Below are 21,381 nucleotides of genomic sequence, written 5' to 3'. Positions count from 1 at the left end.
AAGATGAATGAGGAGGAAGATGTTTAGAGACATTTTGTATCTGGGCCCCACAGTGTTCAAGGAAATGAACTCAGTGGGAGATTTCATAGAAAAACATAGATTTCTGGCTTCTTTTAACAAATGGAAGATTGGGTAACCACAGTGTGCCCCTTACCTCACAGAGATGAGCAGGAGCCGAAAAGTGGCCACCGTTTAGGATGAGACAGAGGCTCTGCTGTTCACTGCAGGCTCCAGACTGGCCCACGTCTTTCACTTGATATGACCCATCTGCCTCTGGAGGCATTCGGATTATAGCTTCTGAAATGGATTATTTCTAAGGTCCTTTTGGATTCTGATACTGTGACTTTAAGGCTATTGAGGAAAGTCCTTTGTGTCGGACTTGATGAAAGATGTCAGAAAATCATTTGATTCTGAAGTTGGTGACATCTAAATTTTTAGAGGGCTCAGATTATGTTTTTGCAACTCAGCATAGGGAAGGCCCTGTATAATGTCTTCACTTTTGTTGATGGTGGGTGAAATTGGAGGGAGTCACCCACTGCAAACTCCTGAAGCACCTTTGGGCAGGTGGAGGAAGGTGATGTTTCAATGAAGAATGCTCATGCGATGGGTCATTTTTCTTAGTCTCTGATATTAGTGGCAGGGAATTCTACACCAGAATCTTTTTACAAAAGAAGGTTTAAACATGGGAAGGGAGACCAAGTCTTCATCTCTTCCTTTCAACAGGAGGGAGGGTGGGTTTCTAACTATTAAGTGCCACCTCACCATGGTTCTCTATGCTCACCAGAGAAGGGCTAGGAATCACCTGTGGCTTATCATCATCTCCATATTCAGTTTGTAGTTAGTCTGGAGTTGACGGAGTTAAAGGCTCATTCAGATGCAGGGTCCTAACACTCCTTTCTGGCTTTTGACTTTGTAAGTACAGACACCACTTGAGCAGCTGCAAATAGAATTAGCTCTAAGCTGGTTACAGGTCTTGCAGACTTATCCATTGATTGCCTTCGATTTCCGGGACATCTCGGATATAGAATTAAAAAGACTTTAGGTAAGCCAATTAACTTCCTTGGCGCCTGGGCAACAAATATCCTCTACTGGAGAAGGTCATTGATGTTATTCAAATAGCAGTTTTATTTGAGCTGTGATTAAAGAAATTGGACAAAAGGTCCAAGAATTGTTTATAATGTGTTCCTTTCTGTGTGTACGATCTTGGCCTTTACCATCGGCGCCTGACCATAATTACACATACAAGTGGTCAGGTCATATTATCCTTCCTGGAGATTATGACTTGATTGTACCAGCTCTAAAGTGTCCATCTTGCAGATGCTTCCCAGCCAAGTTTTAATGTGAAGTTTCATCTAGCAGCAGTTTATATCAAGCATTTAAAGTGTGGTGGTTATACACATGGAATCTGGGACGATGCTGCCTGGGTTCAAATCCAGACAGCTAACACTCCCCTGATGATTTAAGCTCCCATTTCTACCATGTTGACTTCGAGCCTAGAGATGGTTCCCCAGCCACCAGTTCGATTTCCAGAGCCCTCTTACTTTGGGTAGGGCTGGGAGCTGGTTACCACCAGTGGAACATGGGCAGAGCTAATGCATGTCACTTCCAGGCTAAGGAGTTCAAGAAGCAGGTGCATCTTCTCCATCCCTTCCCCTGTGTTTCATGGCTGAATACGAAAGACTCCAAAGCCTGAGGAGCTGATGGGAGGATCCTGGGTTCCTGAATCACTATGTGGAAAAGACTGGTGACAAAGAACCCCCTCTTGGGAGGGTTACATGAACAGGAAGTAAACTTCTATTGTGTTAAGCCTCTGAGGTTTGGGATATTTTTATTATAGTAGCTAGTATTTCCTGAATTAATAAAACCACTTGCTCATGGTCCAATCATGGCTAAGTTATCTTATTTATCTGTGCCTCAATTCCCTAACGTGTAAAATGGGGGGTGGAGGAGATAATATCTACCTGACCCAAAGTAATTACTCGATAAATGCTGTTGCTATTATTAATAATAAATTATTATATTGTTGTTATTGTTCCCACTGATCTTTAGGGAGTAGGAAGGATGAATTATTTTAAATTGGAACATCAGAAAAATGTGTTTGAAAATGTAAGCTGCAGGAAATAATCTATACAAGTGGTCCAGGCTTTGTAAAGTAATAGCTTATTATTTGCAGTTTGGCTGTAGTTAAATTTGTTGGCATACATAAAACACACTCATAAATGCATACATTGGGATTTTTCTTCTCTAATACACATGGATCTGTAATCATTATTTTGGCTTTTCATGTTGTGTAGATTTACGTACAGCATAAATATTCATATTTTGTGGCCTCAGATCCCCATGCAGTAATCCAGAAAACACCCAGAAATTGGAGTTTTAATTTTTTTTAGATACGCAGTGAAACCATATTTTTGTTTGTTCAGTAGACAGATGAATTTCCCAATTTTAAAGCAGTATGTTACACTCCTATGCTAGGACAGAGATAGTTGTATCAATAGGAAGTTTAACAGCTTGCCTCTGACTTAATTTCCCTCGTATAAAACAGCATCCCTTATATAAAAAATCTAATGCAGGATTCACACTCGTTTTATCACTACAGAGCTAAAATTTATCAGTGGCATTTGTCCAGTTGACTGTGTGGAACAGTAAAAGCTTATGAGACTTACCAGGATTTTTTTAAAGAAGAGTATAGACAGTAAAACAGGGAGAGAAGAGATATCCATCTTTAATTCAGGACCTGACAATCTGAAAGTAGTAAAAATCTGTCAGAGACCACCCACAGCAGAGCCAGCTGCTCTGAAGAGCAGTCTCTCTGGAACTCTGATTTAGAAGGACATTCCAGACAGCTAACTGGGAACAAGTGCTCCAGGGCCACTGGGGCTGGGGACCCTGATCATTCTTGTGACAGTGCTTTCTTGAGGTGAATATCAGAAAGTACCTTGAGAAGTAATTTAGATCATACCTCTCTTTCCCCTGATCTGCCCCGCTCCTCTGCCCCTCTAGCTGGAAGTTCTTAAAAACATGTTGAGGAAAACCACTGCCTGTAGCGGTGGTCCATTTCCATGCTTCTCACCCCATGAAACAACCACTGCCTGCAGGTGATACTCCACATCCCTCAAGTGGTCCCCATTTCCTGCTGCCCTGAAGAAGTGAGAGTCCAGCCACTCCCTGCCTCTTCTCTGCTTACTTTTTGGTTGTAATTTGGTGCTCTGTCCTCCTTTCTTTTCTGTCATTCCTAAAGAGGGTCTCTAATTCCTGTGCAAATTATCTCTTACTCTGATGACTTTGACAGAGAAAAACTTCATTCTTCAAGAATGTTCCTCAGACTTAACTAGATTTGGAAGAGCACTGCATTAATAATTGTTTTTTTGACCTTGGAGACACTAGATTGGAATACCTCTGTGAAACAGAATGATTTGTATAAAATGCCTTTTTTCATTTTCCAGTAGAAAAATACTCTCCTGTGACCTTGAGTTTCATGAATTAAACTAGTTTTGTTGTTGTTTTAGTTAAGAAGTGTTTCTAACATCAGCTTAAAGGATTTAGAAATATATTTACTTGGAAACATAATTGCTTTGGAGTGTTGTATTTTGAAGTGACACTTCCACATGCAATAATTGAGTCAAGAGGAGGACTAAGTACATTTATGTCATAATAAGGAAATGACACTGCCTATAAGGAGAGAACTGAGAAATTGTAGATGATTAGTTTTTATTGCAACATCTTTAGTAACATATCTGAAAACTGTCATTCACCCTTTACACAAATAAAGACTTCTAGCATCCAGTTTCCGGCAGAAGGGAGCCATCTCCAAAGAGTTACTGTTGAAGAACCCCTAGACCTTGGGAATGTATTTGAAAAATACCTTTGCCCGCAGCAGCAGTCAAAGGTAATTCATCTGTTAGGGTTTGCACCTTGGTTGGAAGTTTTTGTCTTGAGCTAAGAGAATTCATTTTTCAGAACTTAAAGGACAAAGTGAAGTGAGTGAAAGTCACTCATTCATGTATGACTCAGTGACCCCATGGACTGTAACCCACCAGGCTCCTCTGTCATTGGTATTCTCCAGACAAAAATACTGGAGCGGGGAACCACACCCTCCTTCAGGGGATCTTACCGACCAAGGGATCAAACCTGCATCTCCTGCATTGCAGGCAGATTCTTTACTGTCTGAACCACCAGGGAAGCCTTAAAGAAAAAATATTGGCATTCATTACCACTTCTGCAGTAACCACTGACACTATTTGAGTGCTTTACTCTGCGTCCCTAGCATCCTGTTGGGGTCTTCACACTCGACCTCACTTGACCATCCCGAGAACAGCAGGAGGTCTGGTATCCCTCACTCTACTCTTGAAGGAAAGGAGGCTGATAGGGGCTAAGCAACTTGTCACATTGCTAGGACTTGCACTTAGTATGTCAGAATGGAGAAGCCTTGGTCTTAGCCCCATGCCAAATGGCCTCACAAGTGGGGTGCACATTGTTGATTTTCCTCTGACTTGAACCCTGGCCAGTGATTCTAAGCCAAGTAAATATTGCTTATCAGGCTCCAAATCAATACCATGCCAGCAAAATCCATGCAGATTCTTTCCCACCCATACCCGAAGACAGAGGAGACAGAACAGGAACTCCCATTACTTTCTCCTCACTGGAGGTGATTCTACCTGGTGCTGCCATTGAGATGCGTCTTTGACAAGTTGCTTATTGAGTCTCAGTCTCTAATTCGTAAGAGGTGGGCGCTTACCTGGATCTCTAACAGTCTGTTTCTTTATAGTTTCTTCTCTTTCTAGTAAGATTCTTTTAGTAGAACAAGTTTCTATATGATAATCTTATACTTGCACAAAACTAGATGCTGGGTAGGATTTGGTATTATTAACTGTTGGATTCTTCTCAATATTTATTAAATTCTGGGTTGCTTGGCCTTTAGGCTATAATTTTTTGTACTATACAGGAAAATACTCCTGTTACCATTTTATTCCAGTTGAACTAAAATAAAGAATCAACCTTAGCCCACTTCTTAGGAGAGGTACTTTAAACTTGAAAGAATATGTACCTTATATGTGGCTGACCATCATAATACATAGTTCTTTAAGCTTCTTGACGCCCTGCATTTAAGGTTATATTTATAAACCAAAAATTTTAATGATGTTGATTTTCAAAATGCTTTTTAAAATTACAGTTTCTAAAAAATATTTAACATGTGTATCTATTTAATATGTATATTTAAACAGTATCTACTTAACATGTGTACCTTTTTAAAATGTGTGCATGTGTCATTTCAAAATTACAGAATGATAGAGTAATATTTAATATTATATCTTCCCACTTACATGCATTTTATTAAAAGAAATTATAGATAGGTGGTGATGACCTTGGTTTCCCAGGTGGTGCAGTGGTGGTAAAGAATCTGCCTGCTAGTGCAGGAAACACAGGTTTAGTCCCTGAGTTGGGAAATCCACTGGAGAAGGAAATGACAGCACACTCCAGTATTCTTGCCTGGGAAATCCCATAGACAGAGGAGCCTGGCAGGCTACAGTCCACGGGGTCGCAAAGAGTCGGATATGATTGCATAACAGAGCATGAGCACAGAGGGACGTATGAAAAGCATACGTGCAGTCTAAAGAGACTCTCCCTTCCCACCCTCCCCCTGCCCCCCACCCCCGTTCCCAGCATTCATCAAGCCCTGGTCACAGATATCTTGCCTCTATTGACCAACTACCTTGTGATCCTTGTGATGGCTTGTGGCCATCTCATTACACTAATAGGATACTTTGTAAACGTCATCTCCCCGGAGCCAGGGAATTACATATGTGGCACGGCCATCTTTTCTTCAACCCATGAACAATTCATTATTCTACATTCTTTCCCGAGACCCTTTTCCTCCCTGTTGACTGTCATGTCAGTCTTGTTCCTGGCCAGTTTTTCAGTGTTTACAAATCAGTTTGGGTTGCCCACGTTTCCTGCTACTCACCCTTCCCTACTCAGGGAGGAATACATGTCTGTGCTTTACAGACTGTTCTGCACTTACTAGAGGATACGCAAGGCTCTCCCCACATCTGATGGAAGTGACATACCTGCACGGCAGACAGGTGTGACCCTGGGAGGAGACACACGTATAACATCTGTGTGGGGCATCACAGCTTAGACTTTGACTGAAGTAACTCATGTGACTCTGCTCCAGCTTATTTATTACTTATTGTTAATAAAAAGAACAAAAAATTAGCCTTCTCATATCCAAGGGAATATGTATATTTGTCAGTGGCTCCCCATTCCCCCCTCCCCCGCCACCTGCCTGAAGGTGGTTTTTTGAAAGTCACTCAGTTGTGTCTGACTGACTCTTTGTGACCCCATGGAATTTGTAGTCCATGAAATTCTCCAGGCCAGAGTACTGGAGTGGATAGCCTTATCCCTTCTCCAGGGGATCTTCCCAACCCAGGGATCGAACCCAGGTCTCCCATATTGCAGGCAAATTCTTTACAATGCGGGAGACCTGGATTCAATCCCTGGGTTGCAGGCAGTTTGTAAATATTTGTTGAATGAATGAAAATAGCAGTAATTTCAGTCTAAGTTCCTTTCTAATATTGGTGTGATCTTTACCTAAATAGTTTAATGATTTTATCTGCTGTTCTGCATCTACTTCAGAGCTTGAAGAAGTGAGAATTAGACCAAAAATGGAATCCTAAGGTAGGAACATGAGGCATCTTCCGCTTTTACATAACAAGTCCCTTTGAAGGGTTCGGGGCTTAACCTGTGTGGGTTGCTTTCCCAGTAACAGAGTTTACTGGGAAACTGTGACAGGAGTTTTTAGGGGAAGTGCTGAAGGCTTAGGGGTGGGATGAAGAAGAGGCCAGTTTCTCTCAAGTTATAGTCTTTTAGGCAACCTCTCCGGATTCTCACTTGGGGACAAGCAGGTCTTTGCTCTATCGTCTTCTCCCCTGGACTGTCTGTCAACCCTCATCTAGTGATTTAATTATACTGACTCTAGAAATGTAATTTCATTTTGTGATGAGAAAATTTGTCCAAGAGACCATGTTCAGATGTTCCAGCTCTTGGCTAATGGTACTCCTGCATCCATCCTCTGCAGGAGGGTCTTTTTTGCTGATGCGGAGCACACTCAGATCTCCTCTTCAGTGTTTGGCTGCTATACTAATTGACTGTGATTGGTCAGAAGCCTCCTGACTGAAGCCCTCTCTCTGGAGGCTGTTCCACGTGACTTACTCCTAGATATGCAGTTATCACGTAGGGAAAAAAAAATGACCCTAAGGTATGAACAACATTAAGTGTTCTGACAGTGAAGTAGTGCTTTTCTCTTCCTGGTGTTTGTGTGAAATGATCTGGCAAAATAGATGCTACAGAAATAATGCATTTCTGTGTCTCCCTTCTCAAATGATAAATGTTCTTGGCTCATCACAAGATTTCTTGCCAAATGCTGATTCTGCTAACAGAAGGAATGGAAGCTTCAGATGGCCTCCTGTGACAGAGGGAATAAAAAGTTTCTTGGACTGCCTTCCTTCTGTGTCATGAGTGCTCAAAGGTGCTCTTGTGGAGGGCTGTGTTCTGCCTCGACCCTGGCCTTGGGTAAAGGCACACAGGCTGTGTTGCTCAGGTGTCTGCAGCTTCTTCCTCAAGCCAGAGGGAGCCCCACAGGATGGTCAGAGGTGGCAGAGTGAAGAACATCAGTGTCATCAACCACCTCATTGGAATTTGTCTCCTGCATTAGAAGTTCAGAAAGGCGTTCGTATGAAAATATTACATATACCAGAATCTTCTATAGCAGAAATTCAAAGGGGGCAAAACAGGAGAACACGAAGATTTAGAGTGGCCTGTTCTATGTAGGCACTGTGCCGCTGTGTCTGGCCATCAGACCTCTTGATGCCTCCCAAGGAGCCTACCTCTCATTCCCTGACTCTTCTCCAGTGCTGTTTCCCAAGTCCTGGTTATCTCAATTTCCCAGTTCCTTGCCAGTTTTATGTTCCTCCTTCCCATTCCACACACTGAGATTTTTCAAAACCGTGAATCTGGTCTTGGGTCCCTCCTACCCTTAAATCCTTCAGTGGTTCTGATTGTTGTTTGAATCCATACCCTCAGCCTCCTACCCATGTCAAGATAACGTCCAAACTCTTCATCCTAGCATACTACCTTTGATGGCCTGGCCCTGCTCACTTCTTTGATCTCATCTCTCACCAGATTCCCCTGTCCTAGCCATCCATGCACCAGGGAAGTGGAACAGGGGTAGTTCCCTGTGTTCCAGGCAGCCTCTTGTCTTAGATATCCATACCTACCGTTCTGCTCATCCCCTGTTTCATCTCCCCTCTTCTTAGCCTAGTCATCCTTTAGGGGTCCAGAAAGTTGGAGTGACTGCCTTGACCACCCCATCAGGGTGGTTATGACGATGTTGTGTCTTCTTTTCTGGTTAATCATCAGAACATTTCTGACCATTTAGACCATGAGCTTTCTTCAGCTTTGCTTTACTCATCATATTGTGCCTGGTACCCCACCCCTGCCTGGCATACCAGAGACACAAAATAGATGTTTGTGGAAAAATAAATGGAGCTTTGGAGTCGGAGGCCCAATCCAAACTGGCCTGAATCTTTGATCAGGTGGCATAGTGTCTCTTCCACTTTGGTCTTCCCCTTTGCCTTCATTGTGTGTGTTGACAGAGACGTGCTGGTACTTTCCAGATTACTTTACCCAGTTGACAAATGGCTGTTTTTTACACAAAACAAAGTAATTGCCAGAGCAACCCTTGAGGCTATAGAAAATAAAGTGTTACTGCCATCACAGCTGTGTGGCTTCAGATTATTCCTGATACTTTGGAGAATAGGACAATGTGTAGCCAGAACACAGCCAAGGAGTAATACATTGGATGGGCTAATAAGTTCGTTGGGGCTTTTCCATAGCATCTTACCAATGAGCTTTTTGGCCAGCCCAATATAATTCAGACGGCTTCCCTGGTGCTCAGCGGTGAAGACACAGGAAACGCGAGTTCAGTCCCTGAGTTGAGAAGATTCCCTGGAGGAGGGCATGGCAACTCATTCCAGAAAATCCCATAAACAGAGGAGCCTGGTGGGCTATGGTCCATGAAGTCACGCAGAGTCGAATATGACTGACGTGACTGACCACACACACAATACAGTCGAGGCTTCTGGGCCTCTTTAAGAGGCAAGAGCTGTGTCTGCTTCTCTGGGGACAGGCTGTAAGCTCATCCCCCGAGTAGAGGGATAGCATCTCCTCCTATGACATCCAGCCAGCCCTGGCCATATGGCTTTTGCTCACCTGGAGGAGACTTGTAAACAGCTGCCCCCCTTGTTAACTGATGATGTCTCTGGTTTTAGGTATTTGAGTCTCTTGGTTAGTTTAAGCCACTAAAAGCTACCAATCAATGAAACAGGCACTGTGATGGCAGTAAAATTGGCCCTCTGAAACAAGATCACAAGTATTTAGATTAGCAGCCCTTCACCCTCTACCTGCTAATTTCAAAGGACCAAGCAGTTTGAAGTCAGACCTCACTAAGTTTAAAACTCATTCTCTAACCATTTGACTTTCAACAATGACTAAGTCTTTCTTTGCCTCAGTTCCCCATCTGCAACGTGGGGATGACACCTGCCCCAGACGGTAGGTGTGAGGATTAGACAAATTGATACATGAAAAGCTCCTGGAGCCGTGCTGGGCTTGTGACATACGGAAGACTAATTTTGCTAACTTCCTTAGGCTCAGCTAATGAAGACATGCTGCTTAACTACACAGATTCTAATTGGGGCTGCATTCCCCTACAGAAATTTGTTAATAAGTGCCCATCTTCTGTTCTGCATATGACTATGGCTTGTATACATTCTCTAGTTTCCGAAATAGTATGCTCATTACAGAAATTAGAAAATATAGGTGAGCAGAAAGAAGAAAGAAAAATAATTATTTGTAATAGTGCAGCCAGCTGTGAGCATTTGGCATCTGTCTTCACAGTGTTTGTGTGTGTGTGTGTGTGTGTGTGTGTGTGTGTGTGTATGTATAGGCAGTTTAGTAATTTAAAGCAAAAAGTCACCAATTACTATCTGTAACCAATTGTAACATTCTGTATACTAGTTTCCTACATTCTTTTGCACAATTCGGGATGGCTGTGTGGCATTTGCTGTACTGCTGTAGCTTACTTGGTTCAGTTGCCAGAGGTCATATTGCTTGGTTTTGTACCATAGGTATGTTTTTGATGCTTTTGGTGTATATCACCATTCTGAGCTGCTAAGGGTTTGAAGTTGGTTAATGACTATCACTTGGTTACTCCCTCTGTTATTCAAAATCTTTTGATTCCAGCAAAGAGTAATGTTTCCTAGTGAGAGGAAGACATTACATTGTTCTGACCTGATTCCAACAGGCATTGACACATCTTGAAAAGCAGAATGTTTTTGGCTTATGGGATTACTTCCCTGGGGTGGTGAGAAAGTAGTATGAGACTTGGCTCATTGGCAAAGAGGACCCATTGTCACATGTCCTAAGGGGAGAGAGCTTATGCTGGAAAAGGAGTAGAACCAGTGACCTGCTACGTTTGTCCCAGATCTGGAATCCTTGGCTGGCACAGAGCTTCGTGTTGAGCTTAGGTAGCCAGGTCACAAGGCACAAGGAATCCTGGGACACCAGCAGACCTTCATAAAATCAGTGGTTCCTTTTTACGGAGCAGAGTCAGAAGAAGAGAGGCTGCAGGAAGGTCTCATTGAGAACTTGGTGGATAGTCAGAGTTGTATAAACTGGTTCCCTTCTAGAAGTCTGTTTGGAGAAAAACACAGGAAAGTGACAGATATGATCAAAATAATGGGACTCAATGTAAAAAACAAAAGATTTAGGTAAAGGCTAATTGTGAAATTCATTTTCTTTATCTTAAGCCTCTAGATCACCTTTAGGCTCAGAATTACGATAGAGATTTATTTCCCTGACTATAAATATTAGATTGACATTTGTTTTGTTTTACTCGCTTCTTGAACTTTGTATTTTGGGTAGTGAATCAACCTTGTGTCTAAGCTGGCCTTGGCTCTTGGCTTTTGGAGCACATCTGGCAGGCAGCAGAGAACCCCCAGAATTTTTGGCTCCAAAGATATCACTGGCTTGCATTTGAACTTAGGGAAAGTTTCCAGTGATTGTCACTGAAGTTTTATTCATGCACCAGAGGACACTGTTAGCCTGAGACAGGCGTGGGCTGGCTAGAGTCCCACAGCCGGGGCCAAGCCAGCCAACCTCCCAAGGAGTGGGGAGGTCACCCTTACAGGAGCATCAGTCAGCTGCATCCTTACTTGCATCTTTCTTGTATTGTAGCATTGCAGCTGTGCTGCAACAGGCTTCATCCAGCGAAGTTATGTGAGTGTCTGCTGTGGGCCGGGGGATTGTCCTTAACTCCTGGACCACACAAGCTCTGATGCCAGGAGAGGTGAGGGAGAGGTGAGCACAGAATGCTCTGGAACCTGGAGGGAAGGTGTAGCCTCCTTGTTTGGGAAACGAGGAGAGCCTTGTCGAAGAGTGAGGGAAGGCTAGAAAAAGAGATGATGGTTTTCCAAGGAAGTGAAGGACTCAACCCAAATATCTAAGATTTTTATGGACATTTTCAGGGAGCAGGGAGAAGAAAGTCACTTAACAACTCATGATTCATTATAGCAGTGGTCCCCAACCATTTTGGGCACCAGGGACTGGTTTGTAGGAGACCATTTTTCCATGGACCAGTGTGGGGGGATGGTTTCAGGGTGATTCAAGTGCCTTACATTTATTGTGCACTTTATTTCTGTTTATTACATCAGCTCCATCTCACATCATCAGGCATTAGATCCTGGCTGTTGGGGACCCCTGTATTATAGGACCATGCAGAGCTCTCCGAGCATGTTTTAAATGATGTAGCAGATCATTTGTAGTAGTAGATCATACACACACTCCTTTCCTTGGGGCAGGGAAAGACTGAACCTCCTCCTGGTTTACATTTTTGAAGGAGATGGAGAGGACATAGAGAGAAAATAGAAATTTGTATCTTGAAATTATCCTGCATTAAAAAGTTGGTTTATTTTCCATTTCAGAAATTACTCTTAAAGTCTCTATAGTCCAGATTACATGTGAATCCTTGTGTTTTCCTTAAGTAGAGACTTGGCAGGGTGAGTAACTGATTCAGGGTTTTCATCCAAATGAGGGGAAATGTAAAGCCCCCAGTATTTTTAGTTCTCTAGACTTTTGATAGCTACATAAATGTGAAGGATTCTTCTTGACATTAACAGTATTTTGAGCTCCATTTGGAAGGTTTTTTAAATTAATAAGCAATATTTCTTTTCCATGGGAACAAAATTAAATGTTTAGTTATATCAAACTTTTTGGCCTCAGGACCCCTTTACACACTTAAAAAATACTGAGGACCCTTAAGAGCTTCTGTTTATGCAAGTTGTATATATAAATATTTGCCAAATTAGAAATTAAAACCAATAATTCATTAATTTAAAAATTAAGTTCAAAATAAAAAGACTCATTGCATGTTAACATACGTATTTTATTAAAAATAACTTAAAAAAACATATTAGAAGAGTGGCATTTTTTTCATTTTTGCAAATCTTTTCAAGATTTGGTTTTAGAGAAGACAGGTAGATTTTCTTACCTGCTTTTGTGTTCAATCTACTGTGATTTGTTAAAATCAAGTAAAAAGATACGACTTCATATAAATAACCTGTTGGGAAAATGAAGGGCTTCATGGACCCTTGAAAGGGTCTCAGGGACCGTACAGGTGTTCTCGGGTCACTTTGAGAACTGCTGGTTTAGACAGATAAATTTCTGAGTTATTCGGTGGGTTTTGGCTCAGACGGTAAGGAATCTGCCTACAGTGCAGGAGACTATTCCTGGGTCAGGAAGATTCCCTAGAGGAGAAAATGGCAACCCACTGCAATATTCTTGCCTGGAGAATTCCATTGACTTAGGAGCCTGGTGTTCATGGGGTTGCAAAGAGTCAGACATGACTGAGCAACTAACACTTTCCTTTCACTTGAAATGACAAGTTGTCCTTGAGAATTTGAGTATACTGTGGGACAGATTAGTTGCTTATGAACACTCACAAACCGTGAAATCAAGGTTTTCCTAGTATATGTTGCTGTTTCACTGTCGTTTGTGTACCTGCTTCTTTTTGTGAGTTCCTTAAGGATGTTTAGGAAGTCCTCAGTAACTGAATTGAATCAAAATACTAAAAATTGACAGCAGGGACTCTCACACGATAAAATGTGTATAAGGTGCTCTACTTTGATTACTTTAGGGTTGATTTTTTTTTTTTTTTCTTTTCTGGATACTAGTTAAGCTTCAAGAAAGCCAGAGCCAATTTTCACATTTCTCTTTAGTTAGTTTAATAATTTTGAAATACAGTCCAATCTCCCCAAATCCAACAGAAATTTTTATTTTTACTTATTCCTTTTAAGTAAATGTGCTCTGGCATCATGGGCATTGTGTTTTATGATATCTTGTGTCTTTAATGTTGTCCATCCTCCTTACAGAAATACAAAGAGTATGAGAAGGATGTTGCCATAGAAGAAATTGATGGTCTCCAGCTGGTGAAAAAGCTGGCAAAGAACATGGAAGAGATGTTTCACAAGAAGTCTGAAGCAGTGCGGGTAAGTATCTCTGGTTTCTGCTCCGTATTGCCCAAAGACACAAAGGCAACTGTCGTTGATGAACCCAACTCTCAGAAATCAAAAGTTGACTCACCTATGTATACATAATTTCTTAAGTCTGGTTCATGAAGATAAGCAGGTACTAGAGGCACCACAGTCACCCCTTTTCTAGGGTAAACTAGGGTTTAGGTGCTAGTTTTTGTCTTAGGATAGTGTACTTTCAGTGGAGGTGTCCCTAATTGTTTGCCAAACAAACAAATTGCCTAATTGTTTGCCTAATTAATTGCCGAAGTACATTCAAGGGTACGTTGTGGTTGAACTAAGCAGTTGTAAAAAAAAAGTTAATCAGTGTTTACCAAAATATGGAATTGAAAATCTCCATGGAGTAAATGAGTCTAGATAAAGTCTGAGGTTCTTTTTACTACTTTTGAAATATTACTATAATTATAATTATAATGTTTATCTTGACTGGCAAGAGCTCCCTGAAATCTTTTCATAAAAGTTTTTTAGAGTATAGTTGATTTACAATGTTTTAGTTTTAGGTGTACTGCAAAGTGAAGCAGTTAAACACATACATATATCCACTCATTTTAAGATTTTTTTTTTACCATATAGGCCATTATCCTGGAAATGTTGTATTAGCAGGAAGAATGGAACTGCAGTACACATGTGGTGTTATTTTGGATTTCCAAGATGGCCTCTGACTTTATTCTTTGTTGCCAACAAAATGGGGTATCTGAATTCTTGATTTAGGACATGTGAATGTTACAGTATCCTTTTTTAATACTACATTGACACAGGATTATGGGAAAGAATTTTGATCTAAAGAGTTCTTTATTTCTAACTTGTAGTTTACTTTCAGTTCAGTTCAGTTCAGTCACTCAGTCATGTCCAACTCTTTGCGACACCATGGATCACAGCATACCAGGCTTCCTGTCCATCACCAACTGCCGGAGTTTACCCAAACTCATGTCCATTGAGTTGGTAATGCCATCCAACCATCTCATCCTCTCTCATCCCCTTCTCCTCCTGCCTTCAGTCTTTCCCAGCATCAGGGTCTTTCAAATGAGTCAGCTCTTCGTATCAGGTGGCCAAAGTATTGGAGTTTCAGCTTCAACATCAGTCCTTCCAATGAACACTCAGGACTGATCTCCTTTAGGATGGACTGGTTGGATCTCCTTGCAGTGTAGTTTACTTACCTTTTAGTTTTATTATCTTCAGAATGACTTTGTTATAAAAGTTCATTTTCTAGATTAGTTTTTCTCATCCTTAATTGGCCACACAAAATTGCCACAAGATATTTCTACCTTAGACCTTATAATCCCATACATTTCCTTGTTTCTAAAATATTTTGTATTATTTTGATTCAGAGAAGAAGGGACTGTAGTTTAGGTAGAAGCATGAGCTTGACCTGGGTTCAGTGTCAAACAGAACAACCTTGATGAGCTTCCATTTCCTCATCTGAGAAATGGGAAAAACTCACACAGGGAGTGTAAAGATCAAACAAAGTTGTGGTTTTGAGCCATTAAGCACAGACCCTGGCACCTGAGGAGTGCTTAGTGAATATTTAACTTCTGTTGCCACTATGATTATTAGTTTAAATAAGGTGAGCCTTCTTGGTGGAAACTCAAGTGCCTTAGAAGGAAAAAAAAGTGCTTTTATGTGCCATAGACATACTGCACTGACTGCCATTGCTGGGAGCTGCATGGTGGCCTCTGGTGTGTCTGTGTCAGTAGCTTAGAGCAAGTTGTATTCTATTTTTCACAGACATGGCAGCATGACAGGCATTGGCACCTCACAGTCAGAGAACCCTGAGGTAAACATTTAAAAAACACAATTACTATTTGATGTTTGTAAAATGAACACCCTTTTTGTTGGAACTTTTAGAATGTATTGAGAAGTATCAAAAAGAGAAAAAAAGTCACCTAAAACTCATACTACCTAGCAGGAAAACAACACTTATTTTCTTGGGTCTTCTTCCTTCTAGTCTTTTTTCTTTACGTTTATATGCGTATCCTTGTGTGTGTTTTTCTTTTATCAAATTAGTAATTGTGTTGCCTGTTTGCTTTTGTATCCCGCTTTTTTTTCTTCTTTTTACCAAAATAGTGTGAGCATTATCTTGTGTCCCTGTGTTTTGTGATTTTCTATTTAAAAATAAACTAATTAATTTTTTAAATTGGAGGCTTGTTACTTTACAGCATGTGATGTTTTTTTGTCATACATCAACATGTATCAGCCATGCGTGTACATGTGTTCCCCCATCTTTCTAAATTCCAAATATATGTGTTAATGTACTGTATTGATGTTTCTGACTTGACTCTGTATAAGAGGCTCCAGTTTCATATACCTCATTAGAACTGACTCAAATGTGTTCTTTTTTTTAAATAGCTGAGTAATATTTCATTGTGTATACATACCGCATCTTCCTTATCCATTCGTCCGCCTGTGGACATCTAGGTTGCTTCCATGTCCTAGCTGTTTCAGACAGTGTTGCAATGAACATTGTGGTACATGTGTCTCTTTCAATTCTGGTTTCCTCAGTGTACATGCCCAGCAGTGCAATTGCTGGGTCATCTGGCATTTCTATTTCCAGTATTTTAAGAAATCTCCACACTGTTCTCCAAAGTGGCTGTACTAGATTGCATTCCCATCAACAGTGTAAGGGGGTTTCTCCACATCCTCTCCAGCATTTATTGTTTGTAGACTAAAATGGCAGCCATTCTGACTGGCATGAGATGGTACCTCACTGTGGTTTTGATTTGCATTTCTCTGATAATGAGTGATGTAGAGCATCTTTTCTTGTGTTTGTTAGCTGTCTGTATGTCTTCTTTGAAGAAATGTTCTTTAGCTTTGGCCCAGTTTTTGATTGGGTTGTTTATTTTTCTGGTATTGAGCTGCATGAGCTGCTTGTATATTTTGGAGATTAATTCTTTGTCAGTTGTTTCATTTGCTATTATTTTCTCCCATTCTGAAGGCTGTCTTTTCACCTTGCTTATAGTTTCCTTCGTTGTGCAAAAGCTTTTAGGTTTAATTAGGTCCCATTTGTTTATTTTTGTTTTTATTTCCATTACTCTGGGAGGTGGATCATAGAGGATCTTGGTGTGATTTATATCAGAGAGTGTTACACCTATGTTTTCCTCTAAGAGTTTTATAGTTTCTGGTCTTACATTTAGATCTTTAATCCATTTTGAGTTTATTTTTGTGTATGGTGTTAGAAAGTGTTCTAGTTTCATTGTTTTATAGGTGGTTGACCAGTTTTCCTAGAACAACTTGTCAAAGAGATTGCCTTTTCTCCATTGTATATGTTTGCCTCCTTTGTCAAAGATAAGGTGTCCATAGATGCATGGATTTATCTCTGGGTTTTCTGTTTTGTTCTGTTGATCTATATTTCTGTCTTTGTGCCAGTACTATACTGTCTTGATGAGTGTAGCTTTGTAGTAGTCTGAAGTCAGGCAGGTTGATTCCTCCAGTTTGATTCTTCTTTCTCAAGATTGCTTTGGCTATTCGAGGTTTTCTTTTGTTTCCATACAAGTTGTAAAATTATTTATTCTAGTTCTGTGAAAAATACCATTGGTAGTGACACGCCGATTGTCCCAGTAGCTTGATAGGGATTGCATTGAATGTATAGATTGCTTTGGGTAGCATACTCATTTTCACTATATTGATTCTTCCAATCCACAAACATGGTATATTTCTCCATCTATTTGTGTCATCTTTCATTTCTTTCATCAGTGTTTTATCATTTTCCATAATAGATCTTTTGTTTCTTTAGGTAAATTTATTCCTGAATATTTTATTGTTTTCATTGCAATGGTGAATAGGATTGTTTCCTTAATTTCTTTTTCTGTTTTCTCATTGTTAGTGTATAGGAATGCAAGGGATTTCAGTGTAATAATTTTGTATCCTGCAACTTTACTATATTCATTGATGAGCTCTAGTAATTTTCTGGTGGTGTCTTTAGGCTTTTCTATGTAGAGGATCATGTCATCTGCAAACAGTGAGAGTTTTATTTCTTCTTTTCCAATCTTCATTCCTTTTATTTCTTTTTTGTCTCTTATTGCTGTAGCTAGGACTTTCAAAACTATGTTGAATAGTAGTGGTGACAGTAGTCACCTTTGTCTGGTTCCTGATTTTAGAGGAAATGCTTTCAATTTTTCTCCGTTGAGGATAATGTTTTCTGTGGGTTTGTTGTATATGGCTTTTCTTAGGTTGAGGCATATTCCTTCTATGCCTGTGTTCTGGAGAGTTTTTATCATAAATGGGTGTTGGATTTTGTCAAAGGGTTTCTCTGCATCTATTGAGATAATCATATGGTTTTTAATCTTCAATTTGTTAATACAGTGTATCATATTGATTGATTTGTGAATATTGAAGAATCTTTGCATCCCTGGAATAAAGCCCTCTTGGTCATGACTTATGATCTTTTAAATATGTTGTTGAATTCTGTGTGCTAGAATTTTGTTGAGGATTTCTGCATCTATGTTGATCAGTGATATGGGCCTGTAGTTTTCCTTTTTTGTGGCATCTTTGTCTGGTTTTGGTATTAGGGTGATGGTGGCCTCATAGAATGAGCTTGGGAGTTTACCTAACTCTGCAATTTTCTGGAGGAGTTTGAGTAGGATAGGTGTTAGCTCTTCTCTAAATTTTCGGTAGAATTCAATTGTGAAGCCATCTGGTCCTGGGCTTTTGTTTGTTGGAAGATTTTTGATTACAGTTTTGATTTCTGTACTTTTGATGGGTCTGTTAAGATTTTCTATATCTTCCTGGTTCAGTTTTGGAAGGTTATACTTTTCTAAGAATTTGTCCATTTCTTCCACATTGTCCATTTTATTGGCATATAATTGCTCATAGTAGTCTCATGATCTTTTATATTTCTGTGTTGTCTGTTGTGATTTCTTCATTTTCATTTCTAACTTTATTGATTTGATTCTTCTCTGTTTTTTTTCTTGATGAGTATGGTTAATGGTTTGTCTATTTTATTTATCTTCTCAAAGAACCAGCTTTTAGTTTGCTGATTTTTATTATAGTCTCCTTCATTTCTTTTTCATTTATTTCTGTTTGATTTTTATAAGTTCTTTCCTTCTGCTAACTTTGGGGTTCTTCTTTTCTTCTTTTCCTAGTTGCTTTTGGTGTAAAGTTAGGTTGTTCATTTGGTGTTTCTCTTGTTTCTTGAGGTAGCCTTGTATTGCTATGCTTTTACTGAATCCGATAAGTTTTGGATTGTTGTGTTTTCATTTTCATTTGTTTCTATGCATAGTTTGATTTCCTTCTTGATTTCTTCCATGATCTGTTGGTTATTAAGAAGTGTGTTGTTTTAGCCTCCATGTTTGTATTTTTAATAGTTTTTTTTTCCTGTAGTTGACATCTAATCTTACCGCATTGTGATCAGAAAAGATGCTTGAAATGATTTCAGTTTTCTTAAATTTACCAAGGCTAGATTTATGGTGCAGGATGTGATCTGTCCTGGAGAATGTTCCGTGTGCACTTGAGTAGAAGGTGAAATCCATTGTTTTGGGGTGAAATGCCCTATAGGTATCAATTACATCTAATTAGTCTATTGTAGCCTTTAAAGTTTCTGTTTCCTTGCTAATTTTCTGTTTAGTTGATCTATCCATAGGTGTGAGTGGGCTATTAAAGTCCCCCACTATAATTGTGTTATTTCCCGTTTCATACTTGTTAGCATTTGCCTTACATATTGAGGTGCTCTATGTTGGGTGCATATATGCTTATAATTGTTATATCTCCTTCTTGGATTGGTCCTTTGCTCATTATGTAGTGTCCTTCTTTGTCTCGTATCACAGTCTTTATTTCAAAGTCTAATTTATCTGTTATGAGTATTGCTACTTCTGCTTTCTCTTGCTCTCCATTTGCGTGAAATATCTTTTTCCAGCCCTTCACTTTCAGTCTGTATGTGTCCCTGGGTTTGAGGTGGGTCTCTTAGAGACAGCATATATAGGGATCTTGTTTTTGTGTCTATTCATCCAGTCTTTGTCTTTTGGTTGGAGCATTTAACCCATTTACATTTAAGGTAATTACTGGTAAGTATGATCCCGTTACCATTTACTTTGTTGTTTTGGGTTCGTTTTTATAAACCTTTTCTGTGTTTCCTGTCTAGAGAAGATCCTTCAGCATTTGTTTGGTTTGGCGGTGCTGAATTCTCTGAGCTTTTGCTTGTCTGTAAAGTTTTTGATTTCTCCTTCATATCTGAATGATATCTTTCCTGGGTAAAGTAATCTTGGTTGTAGGTTTTTCTCTTTCATCACTTTAAGTATGTCCTGCCATTCCCTTTTGACTTGAAGAGTTTCTATTGAAAGATCAACTGTTACCCTTATGGGGATCCCTTTGTGTTTATTTGTAGCTTTTCCCTTGCTGCTTTTAACATTTGCTTTTTGGGTCTGATTTTCGTTAGTTTGATTAATATGTGTCTTGGAGTGTTTCACCTGGGGTTTATCCTGTTTGGGACTGTCTGGGTTTCTTGGAATTGGGTGGTTATTTCCTTCCCCATTTTAGGGAAGTTTTCGACTATTATCTTCTGAAGTATTTTCTCATGCCCTTTCTTTTTGTCTTCTTCTTCTGGGACACCTATGATTCGAATGTTGGGGCATTTAACATTGTCCCAGAGGTCTCTGAGGTCATCTTCATTTCTTTTAATTCTTTTTTCTTTACTCCCCTGTGCTTCATTTATTTCCACCATTCTATCTTCCATCTCACTTATCCTCTCTTCTGACTCAGTTATTCTACTGTTGATTTCCTCCAGAGTGCTTTTAATCTTAGTTATTACATTGGTTATTATTGATTGACTCTTCTTTATTTCTTCTAGGTCCTTGTTAAACATTTCTTGTATCTTCTCAATCCTTGTCTCTAGTCTATTTATCTGTAACTCCATTTGTTTTAAAGATTTTGGATCATCTTTCCTATCATTATTCTGTATTCTTTTTCAGGTAGACTTCTCTGTCTCCTCCTCTGTTGTTTGGTTTGGTGGGTTTTTATCATATTCTTTCACCTGCTGAATATTTCTCTACCTTTTTATTTTGTTTAGATTGCTGTGTTTGGGGTGCCCTTTCTGCCGGCTGGAAGTTTGTGGTTCCTCTTAATTGTGGAGTCTGCTCCCCGTGGGTGGGGTTGGACTAGTGGCTTGTCAAGGTTTCCTGGTTGGGGGAGCATGTGTCTGTTCTGGTGGGTGGTGCTGAATCTCTTCTCTCAGAAGTACAGTGAACTGTCCAATAGTGAGTTTTGGGGTGTCTGTGGGTTTGACATGGCCTTGGACAGCCTGTCTTTTAATGTTCAGGGTTGTGTTTCTGTTTTGCTGAAGAATTAGCATGGTGTGTCTTGCACTGGAACTTGTAGGCTCTTTGGTGGAGCTTGGTTTCATTGTAGGTGTGGAGACTTTTGGGTCAGCTCTTGTCTATTAATGTTCCCTGGAGTCAGGAGTTCTGTTATGTTCTAAAGTTTTGGAGCTAAGCCTCCTGGATTTCCTGTCCTCTGACAGTAGCCTCAGGACCTCTCTATCCATACAGCACAGAAGATAAAACCCTTAGGTTAATGGTAAGACAATTCTCAGCAGGAAGGAACACCCAGAAAGATTCACAGAATTACATAGAGAAGAGAAGAAGGAGGAGGGAGATAGAGGTGACCAGGAGTAGAAGAGGGGGAGTCAAAAGGGAAGAGAGCAGTCTAGCCAGTAATCAAATCCCTAAGTGCTCTCCACAGCCCAGAACACCCAGAGAGGTTCACAGAGATGTGTAGAGAAGAGAAGAGGGAGGAAGGAGATAGAGGTGAT

General features: G+C 40.1%; 1 protein-coding gene across 1 annotated transcript in view; it reads left to right on the top strand.

The window, feature by feature from the left end:
• The window catches only part of CACNA2D3 (calcium voltage-gated channel auxiliary subunit alpha2delta 3), an 871,226-nt gene that overhangs the window by 168,298 nt on the left and 681,547 nt on the right, over positions 1–21,381 (top strand). The window contains exon 3 of the mRNA XM_069561584.1: positions 13,485–13,601. Coding sequence (XP_069417685.1) covers positions 13,485–13,601 — 117 coding nt within the window. The remainder of the gene's footprint in view (positions 1–13,484; positions 13,602–21,381) is intronic.

Source organism: Ovis canadensis, chromosome 19 (assembly GCF_042477335.2).
Source record: "Ovis canadensis isolate MfBH-ARS-UI-01 breed Bighorn chromosome 19, ARS-UI_OviCan_v2, whole genome shotgun sequence".
NCBI classification, from domain to species: Eukaryota; Metazoa; Chordata; class Mammalia; order Artiodactyla; family Bovidae; genus Ovis; species Ovis canadensis.
The sequence above is the reverse complement of the archived record's forward strand: the minus strand, read 5'-3'. Positions and strand labels throughout refer to the sequence as shown.